This window comes from Lutjanus erythropterus, chromosome 2 (assembly GCF_056507025.1).
Source record: "Lutjanus erythropterus isolate fLutEry1 chromosome 2, fLutEry1.hap2, whole genome shotgun sequence".
NCBI lineage: Eukaryota > Metazoa > Chordata > Actinopteri > Lutjaniformes > Lutjanidae > Lutjanus > Lutjanus erythropterus.
The window spans coordinates 15,184,907-15,202,428 of record NC_139318.1 but is presented as its reverse complement, the minus strand read 5'-3'; the positions used below and the strand labels follow the sequence as shown (position 1 = coordinate 15,202,428).

General features: G+C 40.7%; 1 protein-coding gene across 1 annotated transcript in view; it reads right to left on the bottom strand.

The window, feature by feature from the left end:
• adamts9 (ADAM metallopeptidase with thrombospondin type 1 motif, 9) overlaps positions 1-17,319 on the bottom strand; it is a 58,873-nt gene extending 41,554 nt beyond the window's left edge. The window contains exons 1-17 of the mRNA XM_084729429.1: positions 16,939-17,319; positions 16,220-16,623; positions 14,115-14,277; positions 11,121-11,458; positions 9,998-10,081; positions 9,754-9,878; positions 9,104-9,144; positions 8,844-8,949; positions 7,027-7,173; positions 6,188-6,329; positions 5,360-5,464; positions 3,518-3,663; positions 2,918-3,099; positions 2,663-2,799; positions 1,568-1,685; positions 1,297-1,392; positions 11-177 (exon numbers count right to left, since the gene is read on the bottom strand). Coding sequence (XP_084585555.1) covers positions 11-177; positions 1,297-1,392; positions 1,568-1,685; positions 2,663-2,799; positions 2,918-3,099; positions 3,518-3,663; positions 5,360-5,464; positions 6,188-6,329; positions 7,027-7,173; positions 8,844-8,949; positions 9,104-9,144; positions 9,754-9,878; positions 9,998-10,081; positions 11,121-11,458; positions 14,115-14,277; positions 16,220-16,623; positions 16,939-17,035 — 2,598 coding nt within the window. The 5' untranslated portion in view covers positions 17,036-17,319. The remainder of the gene's footprint in view (positions 1-10; positions 178-1,296; positions 1,393-1,567; positions 1,686-2,662; positions 2,800-2,917; positions 3,100-3,517; positions 3,664-5,359; positions 5,465-6,187; positions 6,330-7,026; positions 7,174-8,843; positions 8,950-9,103; positions 9,145-9,753; positions 9,879-9,997; positions 10,082-11,120; positions 11,459-14,114; positions 14,278-16,219; positions 16,624-16,938) is intronic.
• Positions 17,320-17,522: the final 203 nt, after the last annotated feature.

Below are 17,522 nucleotides of genomic sequence, written 5' to 3'. Positions count from 1 at the left end.
TGAAGCTTACCTGGACAATGATCTCCTCCTCGATGCGGTCAGTACAGTTGATCCTCTCAATGACGTGGTCAGAGCCACTGTACTCGATGACGGCATTTCCTACTTTTATTTCCCTTTTGAACATGCTGACCACAAACTCTCCATTAAGCAGGAACTCTCCACGGCTATTTGATATGGCTGCAGGGAGACAGAAAACAAGACTGTTTGACTGTTTGTCCTATTGACACAGGGAGCCAGAATGAGTGGTATTAACAACATAACAACTGCAGAAAAAAATTGACATTTTGTGAAAATTATTGTTCTTATGACAGTAAACGGCTTGTTTTGCATGTGACAGGGCAGCTTAGCATCACTGTGGCTAATGTTTTCATTTACAGTAAGGCACATGCAGTAGGCAGCATTAAAGCCTTATTGGGGTAAAATAATCCTCTGTTCCTGGAGAAGTCCCATCCAGGGGCGTCCTGTTCAGCTCAACAGCCAGTCTGCTGCACTCATTCACCCTAATGCGATTATGGAGCTAATTTCCTGCCTTTACTTTCCTCGCCATTTCACACATTACACTAATATGACCGTGGAGAGCGGCCCTCATTCCGGCAAAATCATCTCCACTTTGGGCCCCTATTGACTCTGCCCATACACCAATACAAATATATGTAAGTAGACACACACTAAAGGGTGACAACTGAAAAACCAAGCTCAGAAGTTTGCATGGTGGCATATAATCAAGCATACAGGGAAAACAAGCAGACACACACACACACACACACACACACACACACACACACACCCCTAATATACAGATGCATACACACTTTACAGGCTGACACACCCTTGCTGACCTTGATGGAATGGTAGCCAGAGGGCTATCTGAGCTCAAGTATTTGCACGCTCATGCCAACAAGACACATACACCAATAGCTGACAAAGCAGCCATATCCACACTGATAAACAGACATACATTTACAGCACCAAGGAAAATACACACCTGTGTACACACACACACACACACACACACACACACACACACAAAAGACATAAAGGCTTATGAACAAATTGACCTTGCTGGAATGGTACCCACAGGCCTTGTTCTGGATCACTGACATATTAGCATGCACACACTATATGCCATCTCCTTAGGTTTGCACAACTTTACACTAAAACGCAATCATTCACATAGACAAGCAGGCAGAGACAAAACAAGTCGAAGTAGACACTTTCAACATTGCTTCAGACAGTTTTAATAGAAATGAAAATATTAACAGTAGCTTCTTTTAAACAAAATGTTGTATGTCTTACCGAGGTAGTTGTCATCCTCCGGTTTCCCTGAGTAGCTGTGTTGACGCACATCTATATTTGTAGCACCACTGGGTATTCGCACTACTTCATTATAGCCTGCAAATGGTATCAGTAATGGGTTTAGTACAGTATTGAAGTATAGTCAGTTCTGTGCCTACGCTTACAAATGAGTCCCTCTCTCAGTGCTTTTCATTCTGACAACTGAACACATAAACATGCATTAAGGCAATATAAAAAGAACTGCTGTCTAATAAAAGAGGCCGTAGCTCACCATAGCGGACAATGTTGAAGGTGCCTGCCACAGTTTTGCAGGAGGAGTTGTCACCTCCACACACACCACACTTGTCCCTCCTGGCTTTAGAGTTCAATACATGGTCACAGCCCGCTTGCTGATCAGTAAAAAGATGGGGAGAAAGGGAAGGGATAAATAATATATGAAATGAGAAAATGCCAGGATTCATATAAATATTGGTTAATATCAAAATTTTTAAATGGTAGTGGTAGGACATTGACCAAAGTGGAAAAAAGGTTTGAAAAGCAAGAAAAAAGATAAGATGAAGGATTAAAGTCTGTGGGGGAGAAGGGTGTGCAGATAACATCATATGAGAATGCACTTGTAAGCAGCAAAAACAGGGAAGTATTTTTTTTTTTTAAGACTTTTTTCAGCTAACAATTTTTGATTCAGTTACTTGGCAGGCATTCAGCACTCCCATATAACCATGTCTTCTGCTTGGCCATTACATGTTTATTTCTTGATGATATACTGACCATGAAAGAAAGAATCAAACCCAGTGACCCTTACAATAGTTGCATAAGAACTCATTGAGTTGTAGCCATGTCACTGACACCCATCTGAAATACATTTCCTTCATAAAACCACACTGGAAATGAGATGAGCTGCTCTGCTTGTAATTTGTTGTAGCAAGAGACATTTTTGATTTTCTGTAAAGGATGAAGAGCTTAGCTTTAGTGCCACAGCATGGATCAAAATCCAATTGACATGGCCAGGAAGGCAACTTACTGAACCACAATCTAACAAAAACACTGTGTGTGGTTTCCAGTGTACACAAAGCAACCCACTGCTCCTTTCAAGAGGCATATTGATGTGTAGGGTATGTTAGTAATCAAGCTTCCAAACTAAAACTCAATCTGTCACAGGTTTGAGGCTATAAACACTAGCTGGTTTGGCAAAGGATTGAAACTTCTTTTGAAAATATGATTGAATGACTATATCCACTCCAATAACAACACACTCCATGTGCAAGAATGGTCACTGTTAGAACCTATAGTCACAATAACAAAATATGTTGTAAATATTAATTTGAACCATGTTTTAAAGTGTCTTAAAATTAATTAAGAGTCTCACCCTGCAGAGGCCCTGGACACAGATGTCATTGGTATCGGGTCCGCACGGCGTGCCATCAATGACCCTGTCCCTGAGCTGATAGTAGGCTGTGCTGCCTGCCACCCTGCAGAACAACTTACATCTGTCCTTCATCAGGACTGACAGAGGAGACAAAAAAAGAGACAAAAACTTAATACTGATAGATGTCAGTGTCAAGTTCACAAGTGAAACAGACGGAGCAAGCAGGTTGCCAGTAACTGAAAAAATGATTCTCACTTCCGCTATACTTGGGCACCCAGCGGACATTAGGAGGTAGACCGTTGATGTTGAAGTGCCTGCCATCAAAAGCCGCACATTGCTCCTCCCTGAAGTCTTTCTTCTGCTTGGAGCAGGGCTCAGAGTTACAGGAACGAAACTTCATTCGGCGACCCACACAATACATTCCTCCATTCCTGGGCCTGGAAGCAAGATTGAGGATGGACTCATCATTGGTCTAATCTAGTGTTTTACATTTTAAGTAGATGCTTTATTAAACATCTTCCCCTACAGATTAAAACTCTCTTCTCATTCTCCATTTCACCCTACTGCCTACAATCACTTACAGTACGACATTGGCATCATTTTTAGTTTCAAACTCATTGGCATCATGCCCCATAAACCCCTTAAACCTGGATGAAAGACAACATTTGAGGAAACTCAGTGATCTCTTTTTACCATGAAACAACCCTGTAAGATCTGCCATCAGAGTCTTGATGAACACTCGCTATGGAAAGAATTCTCTTAAGGAGGCTTGATCTATGGAACATTGACTTTGGCAGCTAAGATGGAGACAAGGTCCACTGGGCATGCATGACTACAAAGAGAGGGACTACTCACACAGGTCGGTTGCACTCGCGCACGGCGATCTTGATGCCCCCGCCGCATGTCCGTGAACAGGTACCAAAAGGACTCCAAACTCCCCATGCTCCCTCCACAGGTGTGGCATCGTGCTCTTTAGCTATACACAGGCCATGTTTGCAGTGCTGCAATGAAAGATACAGAAAAGACAAAGGTCAGATGAATGAAGAGTGCAAGAATGAGATAAGTGAGTGAAAGAAAAAATAAGAGTAAGAAAGACATTAAGTCAAAAACGGAAGAGGAACAGACGGAGTGAGCACATGAAATCTTATCCATGGAACTGGCAACACATCTATCTGCTCTGTCGTGCTTTGATGCTAATCTGGGAGAAATTATACAGTGAGGCAAACGGAAAAAAGAGGAACCAAAAAAGACATTTCACGGCTGGGTCCTGCTGGACCCAAGAAAACATCACGCACATATTCCATAAATATATCTCAGCTCATAACAGGAGGATAATCTTACACTATTCTACAAACAGATTCCAGTTTATGTGTTTAGTATGGTGCACGCTGCCATGGCATGGGATGAGAGGTTGATTGATGTACACATGAAAAGGTTTCAACATGTGTGTGTATCTGTTCGTCTTTGTGGACTTTGTGTGGCTTTCATGTTCCTTTAGTCTTAGTGGCAGGAAACGAGGGCTTAGTGAGAAAGTCCTAATTAAAAGCTAAACTAAGACAGTTGTGAAGAAACTTCCATCATTTACAGCTTCACACCACCTACTTACATGCCAGCCATGTTCAATTACTAGAGTTTACATATGTTTCAATGGCAATGTTATTTTTGGTAAGTTCCTTGGCAACATGTTTTCTTTTGTCATTTTTCACTCTGGATTATATTGCCTGTGAATAATGTTATGGTCATGAGTCACTGGAAAAACTGTAAGATCAAAACAAGAAAATGTGGTGGCGATTGTCAGATAATAACACAGAACCATATGAGTATTAAACCCTAATGTAACAGAGGAAAATGTGGGAATCCCATTGAGCTGTTAAAACGCTTCTCATAATTCTCCCTTTAACATGTTCATCACAAACTTTTGTTTTAATAAAAAGCAATTCAATTTCTTGCTTCGTGTTCCTGACACATGACTATCTCTTTTACTTTGGACTTCACATTTCTCCTATGAACAACACCTCTGTGACAGTCCCCTGGCTTGTTAACTTATCCTTCCTGTTGTTTTCTATAGTGCAGCAGTAGGGCTAGACAACATGTATAAGATCAAATATCACAATATTTCTGACCAAATCGATCAATGACAGTATTAATGGGTAAAAGCAAAAAATACAACAGCTAGAACAGTCTGGTAAGTTCAGAAAATTACATCACTTTACTGTAATGCAGCCTCTAAAACCAGGAAAAGACAACACAATATAACAATATCCAAAATCTAAGATGATATCTAGTCTCATATCACAATATTAATAACGGTGATATATTGCTAGCAGGTACGTGATTGGTGGTGATGATTACCATCGTTGGAAGCACCTGGGCTCGCTGATCTCACACTATAAAACATCACCTTTCACCTTTCACCTTTCAACTTGTCTTCTCTTTTGTGTATTGTTTTGTTTGCATCCACCCAACATATTGTCCTCATACTGCACATCCTACTCATGTGACAATGCACTCACACTTTACTGATAATCACATCTCCTTGTGTACTTTTTTAATTTTGTGTTCACTATTAGCCTCTTTGTCTATATAAATTATTTATTATTTGCCTTCAGCATTTTTTTTTGTCATGACATCAGTGTCAGGTTGTGAAAAAGTCGGGATTCGTCCAGGTATCTGTCTTTATTCACAAACGACACTTACCTTTCCAGGGGAGCAGTCAGTGCCGTCTGCCCATGGCATGTGCTGAGTCCTGCAGCCCCGTTGGGCTCCTTCTGGACTCGTGCACCACAGCCTCCGACACTGGGTCTGAGAAACGTAAAAACACACACACAAACGCACGCGCACACACACACACACACACACACCCCAAGTGTTAACTCTGAGATTCTAAGAAAAAAAAAACAGATGATCAAAGCAAGACATAACAGAGCATAAATGTCATGTTTAATAACCTCACTGTGAGCAATTATGTTAATATATGGACACCAATAGGCAGAGATCCAATTTATTGCACATAATCCAACATTATGCCAGAAGGTGATTCCATACAATAAGCTTGCTGTATCAGCAATCTCATTTGCCAGGTGTTTCTAAGTGCCTTACATGACCTTTCTGTCTGGATGGAAAACATGATCCAAGAAAACTATTCTGCAGTGCTTAAAGGGGTCACACATATTTTAGAGAAATGTCTGCAGTATTCACTGAAAATTCAACAACATTAATATACAGTTGTTGGATGTTTTGATGTTATAATTTGAGCCTGATTCCACATTTCCTCATATTTATGCTTTAATAAGTTAAAAAAAGAAACATAATTATTTAAGAGATATATAATTCATGATATTTGTTTTTCTTTTCTTGTATCCAAAACAACTATCAGTACTGTTAGTTGTTCAATACAACAAGTGACTTTTAAGGCTTCAAATTTAGCTGGGACCCCTGGCAGCACACGATCATAACACAAGAGGTTTCTCTCAGAGACTGCATGTGTAACATGACAGTTTAGATTTGCACACTGACTCCACTTACCATATAAGGGCACACCTGTGTTCCCGGCCCAAATATCAATTCACACTGTTTATTGACATTGTATATCCGTCCAGGCAGCTGCTGCGAGAGACTGTACGGCCTAGAAACGGGCTCATCAAGCAAGCACTCACCATATCCTGTGCTATTAAGAAATAAAAATAAAATGACTTAAAGAAAAAAGGGGAAAAACAAGAGACACAAACAGACAGAAAACACACTCAGTTCAGCCGGAGAGGTCATATTTCTGTACATATATAGAACTCCTACTGCACATTCACTGCTCAGTGTCTTGACAGATTTCTGTTTATGTTCAGTCAGCTATAGGCAGTAAGTGCTGATGATCTCAGGGAGAACTCTGGAAAACTGGATTTATGGAAAGGGATTTTGGACAGTTGCCAGATACAATCCCATTTACTCTGATCTACAGTAGTTGCTCCCTGGTCTTTCTCAGTGGGTTGAGGAGCATTTGCAAGAGAGGAGACTAGAGGTTGCAACAGCCCTGAGAAATTATGACACTATTTGCATTTAAGCCTAAAATTGGACAGTTTCTGCCAAGAGTGGAAAAAATTATACAGTATGTTAACACTGCACTCTGTGTGGGTGTTTGTCTGTTTAAGGAAACTTGTAAAATCTCTTTAATGCAGTTTTGTAAATATATCATCTTAAAAATAAAATCTAATCACATCTTTAAAATAAAAACAATTTAATTGGCTTAAATGCACAATCCTATTTACTAGACCTTATAAGTTTGCATATTCTATTTCATTTCAGGCTGTTTGAGTTGTTCAGAATATTTGTCTTTAATAGTAGAAAAACATCAAGAATAGAGTATGACATACTCAAGGAACTCTGTGATGTACTTCCTGCTACACTTGGACCACATCCAAGGGTTTGTGTTGTAGTTAAGTGTGGGAGCCATCACATGTTGCTGAATCTTAACTCCATCCTCTTTACATTTGTTACTGTCGTCATGAGGCATGTTGAACCTAGCAGAGAAAATAGAAAAAAAAACATTAAGGCACCAACCATGTCATGTTCGTCGAAGGTGGCTAAATAACCCTCAGAGGACGGATGGATTTCCTAGGTATGCTGACAATAAGGGGTATCTGAGTAATTCCCAGAACACAAGTGCTTGCCATCCAATTGCTGAAAAACCCAATTCTTACAAAAATCTCCAAATATAAAAAGCTTTTGATACCCAATCAAAGCATTAATTTTCATATGGTGTTCCTCAATGTCTTGGTGTGTTCATGTGGTATTTTGGCACCAAATTTGTGTAACAAATAGCATCAACCCAAAAACTGCTGCAGCAACCATGGGAATGACCATGGTATACCTCAGTCTAAGCCACTACAAAAAAAAACCTTCTAAATGTGAGAAGGTGCCCAACCAAAACACAATGTTTATTACAGATTTATGACTTGACACAGAGTGCTGGCGCATTTCAAAGTAATCCTCAGGTTCCCAGTGTTCAGATGAAGTATACCACTTCTACGTGGTTTATGCTGTTGACCTGTTAACTCCCCCTACAGATCCCGTCTGCCTTAAAAAAGACAACAATTGGTCTACGGTAAGGACAGAGGAGTGGAAGAGGATAATTATGTTGGTTGTAGTTTATGTCATGCAGCTCTCTAGACGATGTTTGGCTGAGATAAATTTAACAAAATCCAGTATTATGGTGATGAATGCCACTACATCGTTTCTGGCTGGTACTTTAAAGTTTTAATTTGTTAGTGTTTCTCAAAACTGCATAGACAAGGCACAACTCCAATTGAAAAACCACGTTTTAAATCTAAACAGTGATTCTATATTTTCACTGTCATTGTGTTATTGGCTTTGGGAAACACATTCAAGGTTGCAGTTGAAAATAATGCAGTGTATTTGTGTTGCCAGCCTGTGGGGAGTTTGGAAAGAAACCAGCCAACCAATATTAAATTATATGAATGCTGGGCAATAGGCATAACAATGTGTAGATGTGGAAATCAGAGCCAGTACAGACAGAAAGTATAAGAGAAGCATTCAACCGCCTGCAGGGTGAACAAATAAGATCTATCACGTACATCACCATGCTGCCTGCAGCCTGCCCTCTGAACTACTCAGCTCCCCACCTGACAGGTACCATGTAACACTGAGCTTCAGGGCTAAGCAGTCGTCAAGCATGTTGTTGCCGCTAGATGAGGATAAACATGGAATTGAACAATCCCACCTTTTGTTTAGTGGTTAGAAAGAGCATTTGTTAGAGATGATGAGGGCTATTAAAGTCTGTAACAGTCTCCACTGTACACGGTTATCCCATAGTTCTTGCTGACTCAGGATGTTGGTGAGAAGTGGTCAACAACCAGTGGTTTTGCTTTAATTCTGAGAATCCAATTTACAGACTCTTTTCTGTTTGCTCTCAAGATGAAAAGTGAGCAGGAGACATGATCAGAAACACACACAAGCATCAGAAAATACTGGGAAAAGAAAAAGGAATGTACGACTGTTGTGTTGTCCAAATATGCAAGAATCCTTGATCCCCATCTGCTGGTAAAGCATGTGTGGATTCCTAGAAAGACTTTTGAAGCTTTACCCATGTCTCACTGAAGCCAAAACCTTCACTGCTGGGAGTGATGACAGAACTTGAGGTAAACCATCAGTGGAAACATGCTATGCTTACACATGGCCAAGTTCATGAGCGATGGTGAATGCAGTGCTGAGTCCGTTGTCCTCACTGATGCTGCAGCTCCTGTATGGATCACACACCGTCCCCAACTCTGCAAGTCCTTAAAAACAAGAAAAAGAAGATTACTTAATTTTTCTTAAGCAACACTATTAGAATTTTCCGTCATGATCATATCATCATCAACAAGTGAAGTGCAGTAAATATTAGCTTATGACTGTAAGTCTGCCAGCAAATTTAAAAACAAATCAACTTACCTAAGGTGTCACACTTATCCCTTGCTCTGCAGATGTCCTGCCTGTGGTGAAGACACAGAAGATGGGTCACTGTCAGTGCAGTTGTACAAAAGAAGAGCACTTCCCCATCCTTCAGGGGAACCTACTGATTTAGGTTCATTTTTAGCAGTTACGTTCATCAGACATCTGGAACCCATTTGATCTATGCCTTTGATGCAACCGATTCTCCAGGAATTTACGCTCATACATGTATGGGATATTTCATCCAAAACCCTGTTCAAACAATATAGAACCAAGCACAGTTTTTGCTTGCAGTAACAGCTGGGTAGAATACCTGCGTCAGGTACATACAATTTCATGGTGGCAACATACTGAATGTATAAAATTTTAGTTCTGATTCATAAGCTTTATTACTACCATCTCTCCCTTTCTGCATTCAGTCCCTAACTTGTTGTGCACTTTCTCTCTAAAACAAACAGACCAATGTATTTGTCAGTTACGGCTGAAAATGGCAACAGAAATAAATATGTTTACCAATTTTAGCTCTCTGCAATTAAAATCAACTGCCACTTGTCTACTCAGAAGTGACAGTTCTACTTAACACAATGTCACAGTGATTCTGTCTATACTATAAACTGTATGCAACAAAGAACTTTATATTTTTCTTGCACCTGGTGATTAGGATGGCTGTATCGTGATGGGAATGGTGGTTATCATCCAGGATGTTCTGGCTCTGCTGCCAAATGCAGAAGTTCTTTAAAGTGGTCTGTGCATTAAATGAAATGACTGGACCGTCCTAAGAAACATACAAAGAGAAATAATCAAAGGTAGTAGTATTTCATTGATAACTATGTACACCACATACCTGTTGCGAGTGTGCAAGTATGGAGATTAAAACAAATTAAGCGGTCTTACCTGCTCATTGTTTATTATGACTAACTTCACAATCACGATGTTAATCAGGTTGCCTATGCTGGGGTCCTTGTAGATGGAAGAAACCTGAATGAATGAAGGAATCAAAACATGAACTCATAGTCTGAATGAAAACATTTTGAAGTTAAGGCTAGTTTTAATATTAGGATCAATATGTTACAATATATTCCTTTGTTTAAAGGTGCAGTGAGCAATTCTGAATAAAGACAGTTGATTGTTGAGTCTCATTCTCAGGTCGTCAACAACCAACACTTTGGGCTGGTGGCTTGAAAATAGCTGATTATTGAATCTCTTACACTTGGAAACCACCAATTCAAAGTGTCCATATTCGACAACCCGAGAATGAGACTCAACAATCAATTACTGACCTATGATTGGCCCAAGTCTCTTATCACGGGCTAGATTTTCTAAAGCCTGAAAACAAAGCCAAGTGGAGGTATAGAAATCTAGTTTTCTCTCACTTGAATTACAATATGCCGAAAGGTTTCTACGGAATTTTTGCCTAATGAGGCCTACCACAGATGTTACCTAGCTGTAAGGTGACAGTATATTTACTGGTAACTGTGGTATCACGGGCTGCCTTCCTGCAGTTTCAAGCAAGTACCGGGGAATTTGGTTGATTGGAAGATCAAGTTGATAATGGCCTGAGCCCCCGTGGAGAAGGCAGCCTCTGCCAAGATCAGAATATAGGTCATCTCAGCCTCCCCCTGAGGACTGTCGGCCCCAGGCGCCTGCAGAAGCTGGTATTTGAAGTGGCCAAGAGTATGCGGTCTATGTGACATACCTGAGCTTATTTTTAACATTCATCAAAGCTGTCAGGCAGGCTCTACCTCAAGCTGCCCTCTCTTCCCCCTGGCCGTTTGAAAGTGGTGTTTACCCCTGCCCTAGGCTGCCCTTTTCCCTCCCACAGCCCTCCTCCAAAGCCTGGCTGTATGACTTGTAGCACGAACAGCACAGCAGAACAGGTATAATGTATACATTTAGTACATAAATGTAGCTACTTTCCATCCATATATGATCATAGTACACAGACACATAAACACACTTCCATCTCCCAGCCAACCACCTAGCAGAGCCACGAACTGCTTGACGGAGCAGAACTTACTATGGACATTAATGTGAGTATGTAGTGCTGTAGGTTGCTGCCGTGGTGCTCCACCATTTTGCTGTCGGCCACCAACATGACTTCAACAAAGCGCGGGTAGGAGAGGAAGCGCTTTGATCTCCTGTGAGGTCCTGAGTCACCGCTGCTATCATTTGATGGTCGAGCGCTAGCACCGCCGCTCTCTGATCTGAGCAAGGCATCGCTGGCCAGGCCAGCACTCAGTGACGCCACGTCATTGAATATGCCGGCACCGACCACAGGGGCTATGTTGGACACGGTGGTCACACCAGCCGCTGGCCTTCTCTTAAGCTTGTGTCTCTTATGTCTGTGTTTATGTCCTAGAGAGAAGAAGGGAATGGAGCATGTGTAAATATACAAACAGGGAGGGATTATGGGAAATGCAGAAAAACAGACAAATATGAATCAATGTTTGTTGTGACAATGTGTTTACAATTAAGCTCAAGTTGTGGTCTTCAAAAGGTGGAGATACACGAACAAGTGGGCATTGTTAAAATATGTTACTGCCTCTTACTCTCTGTTGTTTATTGTTGCTCAAAGAGTGGGTTGACAAATGAACACTGCCTTACACTGCCTGGAATGCCTTTTATTTCTTTCTCCCTCCTCTCTCAGAAGAGGAGAGAGAGGAGGGCAAAGAGTTCAGGCTAGGTAAACCTGGCACCCAGCCATAAAAAAATGGAGCGCAAACGACAGTGCGCACACCAAAAGAAGGCAGTTCAACTACTGAGCAGGGGAATTTAGTTTGATTTTAATCATGACATGGCAAGAAAACTGCTGCATACCAGCCTTTTTTGTTTTCTCATCACATGCAGATTACTCTCTTTGGACCACCAGCAATGCATCACCACCTAGATAACAGCATGAGCACGGATACAGCATTATTATTGGATCTACTTTCAATATAAATGATTTATGACTCGGATCAAAAAAGAACAATTTGCTCTTCTTCGAGACTTACAAGGTAACAATGGAACTTTGTACAAGAATGAATTATTTCTTTGCCAAAAATGGCTTTGAGTCAACTTTATGTTCCTCCGGGCTATGATATCGCTCACACACACATACTGCATTACAGAATGGTCTGAAAAAAAACACACTCACACAAAATGAAAAGAAGAGAGCACACACACAATCATTTACATACAACATTAAACCATACATCTACAGAAAGATGTCCAGCAGACAAAGAGAAAAAATCTCCTGATTTATTTTTTTAGGTTTGATTATCTAACAGTTTCAAGTTGGCATGACTTTGCTATCATACACATTACACTGAATGTTCATGGCAGTGGGTCTACCCAACTTTCTTATCAAAGAGGCAGAGGAAGTACAAGAGTCAACAGGAAGTTCAGCCAGTAAACTGAGATGGGATGATACAAGGGTGAACTTCCAAATGATTTTTCCTGTGTGAGAGTTGGAAAGCGTCCTCGCTACTGTGCTGCAGATGTAAGCACCGAACTGTACAGGCTATGACAAGACATACAACCCCAGGTAGTTTCACACCATACACTCACTTAAATTCACACCATACACTCACTTAAATTCAATAATTACACTTCTATTTGAAGCCCACAACAAAAACGTTCAAATGGCATAGTCCCACTTTATTACTGTACCACCATAAATTAGAGATACACTGATTGATTGGTTTTCAATTATTCAATTAATCGCCAACTATGTTGATGATAGATTAATCTGTTTGAATAATTTTTTTTTACAGAAAAAAACACAAATTCCCTGATTCCTGCTCCTTTAATGTGAGTATTTCCTGTTTTTTTTTTTACTCCTCTATGACAGTAAACTGAATATCTTTGGGTTGTGGACACAACAGGACATTTGAGAACATCATCGGGAAACAATGATTGATTTTTTTTTTTTTACCATTTTCTGACATTTGTATGATTTAGGCCTGGGTGACATACTTATAAATAATATCTTGATATTTTTAGGCTATTCGCGATATATGATATATATCTCAATACATACATTTTCTCTAAAAATCAAATATCAGAATATTTTTGACAAAATATCTTGATATTGATATCCCAACAATATTGTAGGGATGACTGTAAACTCATTGACAGCTACAAGTTCAGAAAATTACATCACTTTACTAGTGCAGCCTTTAAAGCGAGGACAAGACAACACTTATGCCATATCACAATATAATCCCAAAATCTACAATGATATCTAGTCACACATCACAATATCAATTTAATATCTATATATTGCCAGGCAAGCCCTGCTATGAATTTAAACGTAAAGAAACCAGCTCTGCAGATTTATTTTCCTCTTTAATCTTTTCATTTCAAAATCTCCCTCAATATCCACACACACTCAAAAGTTTTACTTGTTTTAACAAGATAAGCTTTATATGATTCTGATGATATGATACAGTACCATGCTCCAATTACTGTAATAGCTCAATAAGCTCAGTTACTATTACATAATTGGTTCCTGGGACAACTGATAGTGGAAGCTTGGTGGTAATGCCGTGCCTACGCCTGCTGACATCTGTGGGAACCAATTTAAAGGTCACATAATGCATCCACAGAGAGACACACACAAACAGCAAATTCTCTACTCACAGTCTGCGTGCATGCCAAGAAAACACTTGAAAGCACTCACATGCACATGAACCAAACACATGCACACTGTTTTTTTCCAATATATAAAGCCCCTGGGAAGCCCATGCTCAGAGGCAGCAGTATACTAAGAAAGAGGACACTGGGTAAAGGTTGACTGGAGCCGATATTTAAGTCAGCTGACTGGCTCAAGAACCTCAGTGTTGACATGTGAATTAACACTGGTTGCATGTACAGTAGCTGTACGTGTGCATATCAGCAAGTATACTGAATATGCAGAAGCACTCAGGTTGCATCTACATGTTTGTGTTGTCTATATCTGTGTGTATATTTGTGACACCTTGTCTGTCTAAATTGCATGCATGCATACCCGTCATGTAATACACCATACCTGAAGTGTCGCAAGCTGAGTTCTCCCCAGATGTCTGTTTCTTGGGTGCACTCTTCCTGTATACAACATGAGGTTTTGTGTGTTCCTCTTCATAGTGTTCTCCTTGATAGCTGTGCAGGGGCTCCACAAAATATTCCCCTTCTGGAGACCTGAAAGTGCCAAGCTGGAGAGAAAATGGATAGCAATTAGTCTCCATATATCCATCCATCCATCCATTTTCTGCAAATACTTATTTCTTTTCAGCAACAAAACTTGCAAAATCTACACAGACTGGACCAAGGGGAATATCTAGTTCAAAGATATTTTTGCAAGTCACTGAGCTGCTGTACCTCTCTAATTCAATGTATGTTTTACTTCAAAATATTTATAGCAAACAGTGTAATGTGGCTCATTTACTATTAATGAGAAAATAAGCAATGCCAAGACCCGAGGGCTTTCAAAAAAAGGTGAAATAAGCAAATTTGCATGCATGTAAGAATGGTCCAAAAACAGGAGGAAACGTATAATAATGAGAGCTGTGATGCCTATCAGGAGAACACTGAGACCATGTGTTCTTTGCAAGCATGCAGAAAGCCTTGTTATATGTATTTAACATGGCATGTTTCGTGTGACTTTCTGACTTGGACGTCTGTGATGTCCCAGATAAGGTACAGGCCAAGCAAAGCACATTTCAATTGTTGCTCATTGGATGTGGAGAATCATCATGGCAGCCCTGGAGGCAGATACATGTTTGGCACAAGTCATATTTATTATCCCTGATAACAGACCTTATTCACAGGTGCCATTTTAACATGAGACAGTAGAGTAAACACAGGTGTTATGAATGATACTAATTAAGGTTATGTTCCATTCAGGTCAAACAGAGTCAGAGTCCTATTATTGTGCATATTGGTGCAATGGAAACGCTTTGCTACACTACATGTAATGGAACCCTAATTAGTATCATTGGTAACATCTGTGTTTATACTACTATTTCATATCAATATGGCTGCCCTGAAAAAAATCTATAGACTATGACAAACTTTATTATTTAAAAAAATGTAATTCTCCTGCATGTGCAAATTTTGCAGCTGGTTGGACTGTCATTCAGTAAGGGGAAGAAGCTTCCTGTAAGACACGATTCCTATTTACTGCACTTTGATTGACCTGCGAGCTGGCAAGGCAAAAAGGGAATCTCCTCCAAGTTTGCAAGAAAACTGCATCAAATTATTTTAGGATGCACAGAAATAAAATGTGGTAGCAGTCACTGACAGAACTGCCTGCCTTTTTAATAAATTTGCCCTCAGAGATCTTGAATAAATAATGAGACACTCCATAAATGCCAGATCAACTCCCTGAAGCTGCAGAGCAGAGCATTCACAGCATTTTTTATTTGATTTATCATTTGGGAATAAATTGACCCCTTACTCATGTCTGTCACCTTGCTGCGGTTTTATGCATAAACTCAGAGTGCACTTTTGCTCCACTTCCAAAACTCATGCTTCAGCAAGCTTGGGAGTGGGACCAATTTGTGATGACGTCAGTACCACCCGTACTCCCGCTGAACTAGCGTGCGTAAAGACGTCACAGAGAACAGAGAGAGGCATGGAAGTAAGATTTAGGGTAGAGTGTTCATTAAACTTGACTATAGGAAATGGACTTGGAACTCTCACTTTCCAGTCAGAATAGCACAGTTCAGTGTTGTAAGTTATTCAATCTCTGAGAGCACCTCACAACAGGATCCTACTACAAATAAAAGCTCTGACAAGTCTCTGTTAATTTTCTTAAACTGTTTTCAAAATCAGCTTCATCTTATCTTACTTGTGATCAAAACGTATAAAACTTTTAATTCTGTTTTCGGATAAGCGCAGTTTTATGTTCTCTTCTAAAAACAAACATGTCTAGAAAAGCATGTTTTCTGATTAGGTTTGATATTTACACGATCAATACAAAAAGCAGGTTGCGCGCAAAGTCCAAAACTTATTTTTTCCTAAAGCAACGATGAGGCAGCTTTTCAAGTCTTGTATAAGCAATAATGGCCCCTAAACACCCCTGGTGGAAAAGTAAAACACTCGGTCGTAAAATCATCACATGCACGGCAAGTCTAACCGTGCGTAAAAACTCACCAGTCCGGAGCACAAACTGATGACCGCGGCATGTTCTGCTTGTGCATTTACATGTCCCTTATAGAAGCAGTGCCTCAACTCCGTGTCCTCCTCATCCTCCTCCTCTACCTCCCCATCTGCTGCAAAATCCGTTATGTTATCTCCTCGGGGTACTCCAAGTACTGTCACAGTGTAGAGAGGTGCGATAAATCCCGAATCCAGCGTGAGGTTGAGGTGATAATTCTGTCCGAAAGCAGATATCCTGTAGTGGATATTTGGCGAGGCCCAGTGATCCGTAGTGTTGCCGGTGCTCTCGTCCAAACTTCGCCTTTTCCTCTTGAAGTGCACGCTGGTTGGAAACTTGTCACCGGCTTCATTCACTCGCACCGGTGTTACAATCTCATAAGCGCCGATCTCCTCTTTTACTGGGGAATAAATGCAGAAGAATAACAATGCAATTAAGGGTTAAGTAGCAGCCCAATAGCACCAGTGCAAATCAAAGAGTCCAGTTGTGTTAATCGATAGATTATTGTTTACATATCACTGTCTTCTTTCTTGGAAAAGCAGATGTTTTACAGCATTGCAAAGAAATGATAACCAGCCAGTGAACTTTAGGCACTAGAAAGCGCTGCAGCTCATGTGCTTGGCTGAATTCAAAACTCATTCATTCTCTGCCCCCCGTGTTAGAGAATATGTCCATGCGGAATAAACGCGGAGGTTGTCAGAGCAGTATACTTTACCTGTGCTTGAATTCAAAAGCAATGTCCCCGTAGATGCGACTACATTCAAGAAATCAGGGAATAGTAGGAACCCCAAGCCCCAGAAGAGCACATGCATGATTGTCCACGTTCAGAGGAGAGCGGCAGCCTGTGTTCCTGTAGTAATACTGTATTCCTCCGGTCACTCCGGGCTTTCCGCCTCCGGTCCGCCTGCCACATCCAATTTTATTATCCTCGACTCTTGGGTAGATGGTCTCTGGCCGGTGAAGTACACTGCTGGGACGTGAGCGCTTCGCGGATTCCCAGGCGAACATGCATACTGCAGAGAGGGGTGGGCTGCTCACACAGTCAACTGCGATGGGCTCCACTGCAAGCCTGTGCACCAGCTTTCTCCCCAGCTAGGGGCGGGATCAGCAAGGCAAGGTACACTGGTGCTACAGTGAAGCCACTCCCGATATATACTGTGGTGACCGGAGTGGTCACACATGTCCACTTTAGATGATGGGATATGATCAGTGACTGGGCGTGTTTAGGCTGTGATATTTAATTCTAGGTTAAGATCAGTCCATACTCAGAGACCCCAGTGGCCATAAAGTTCCCCAATT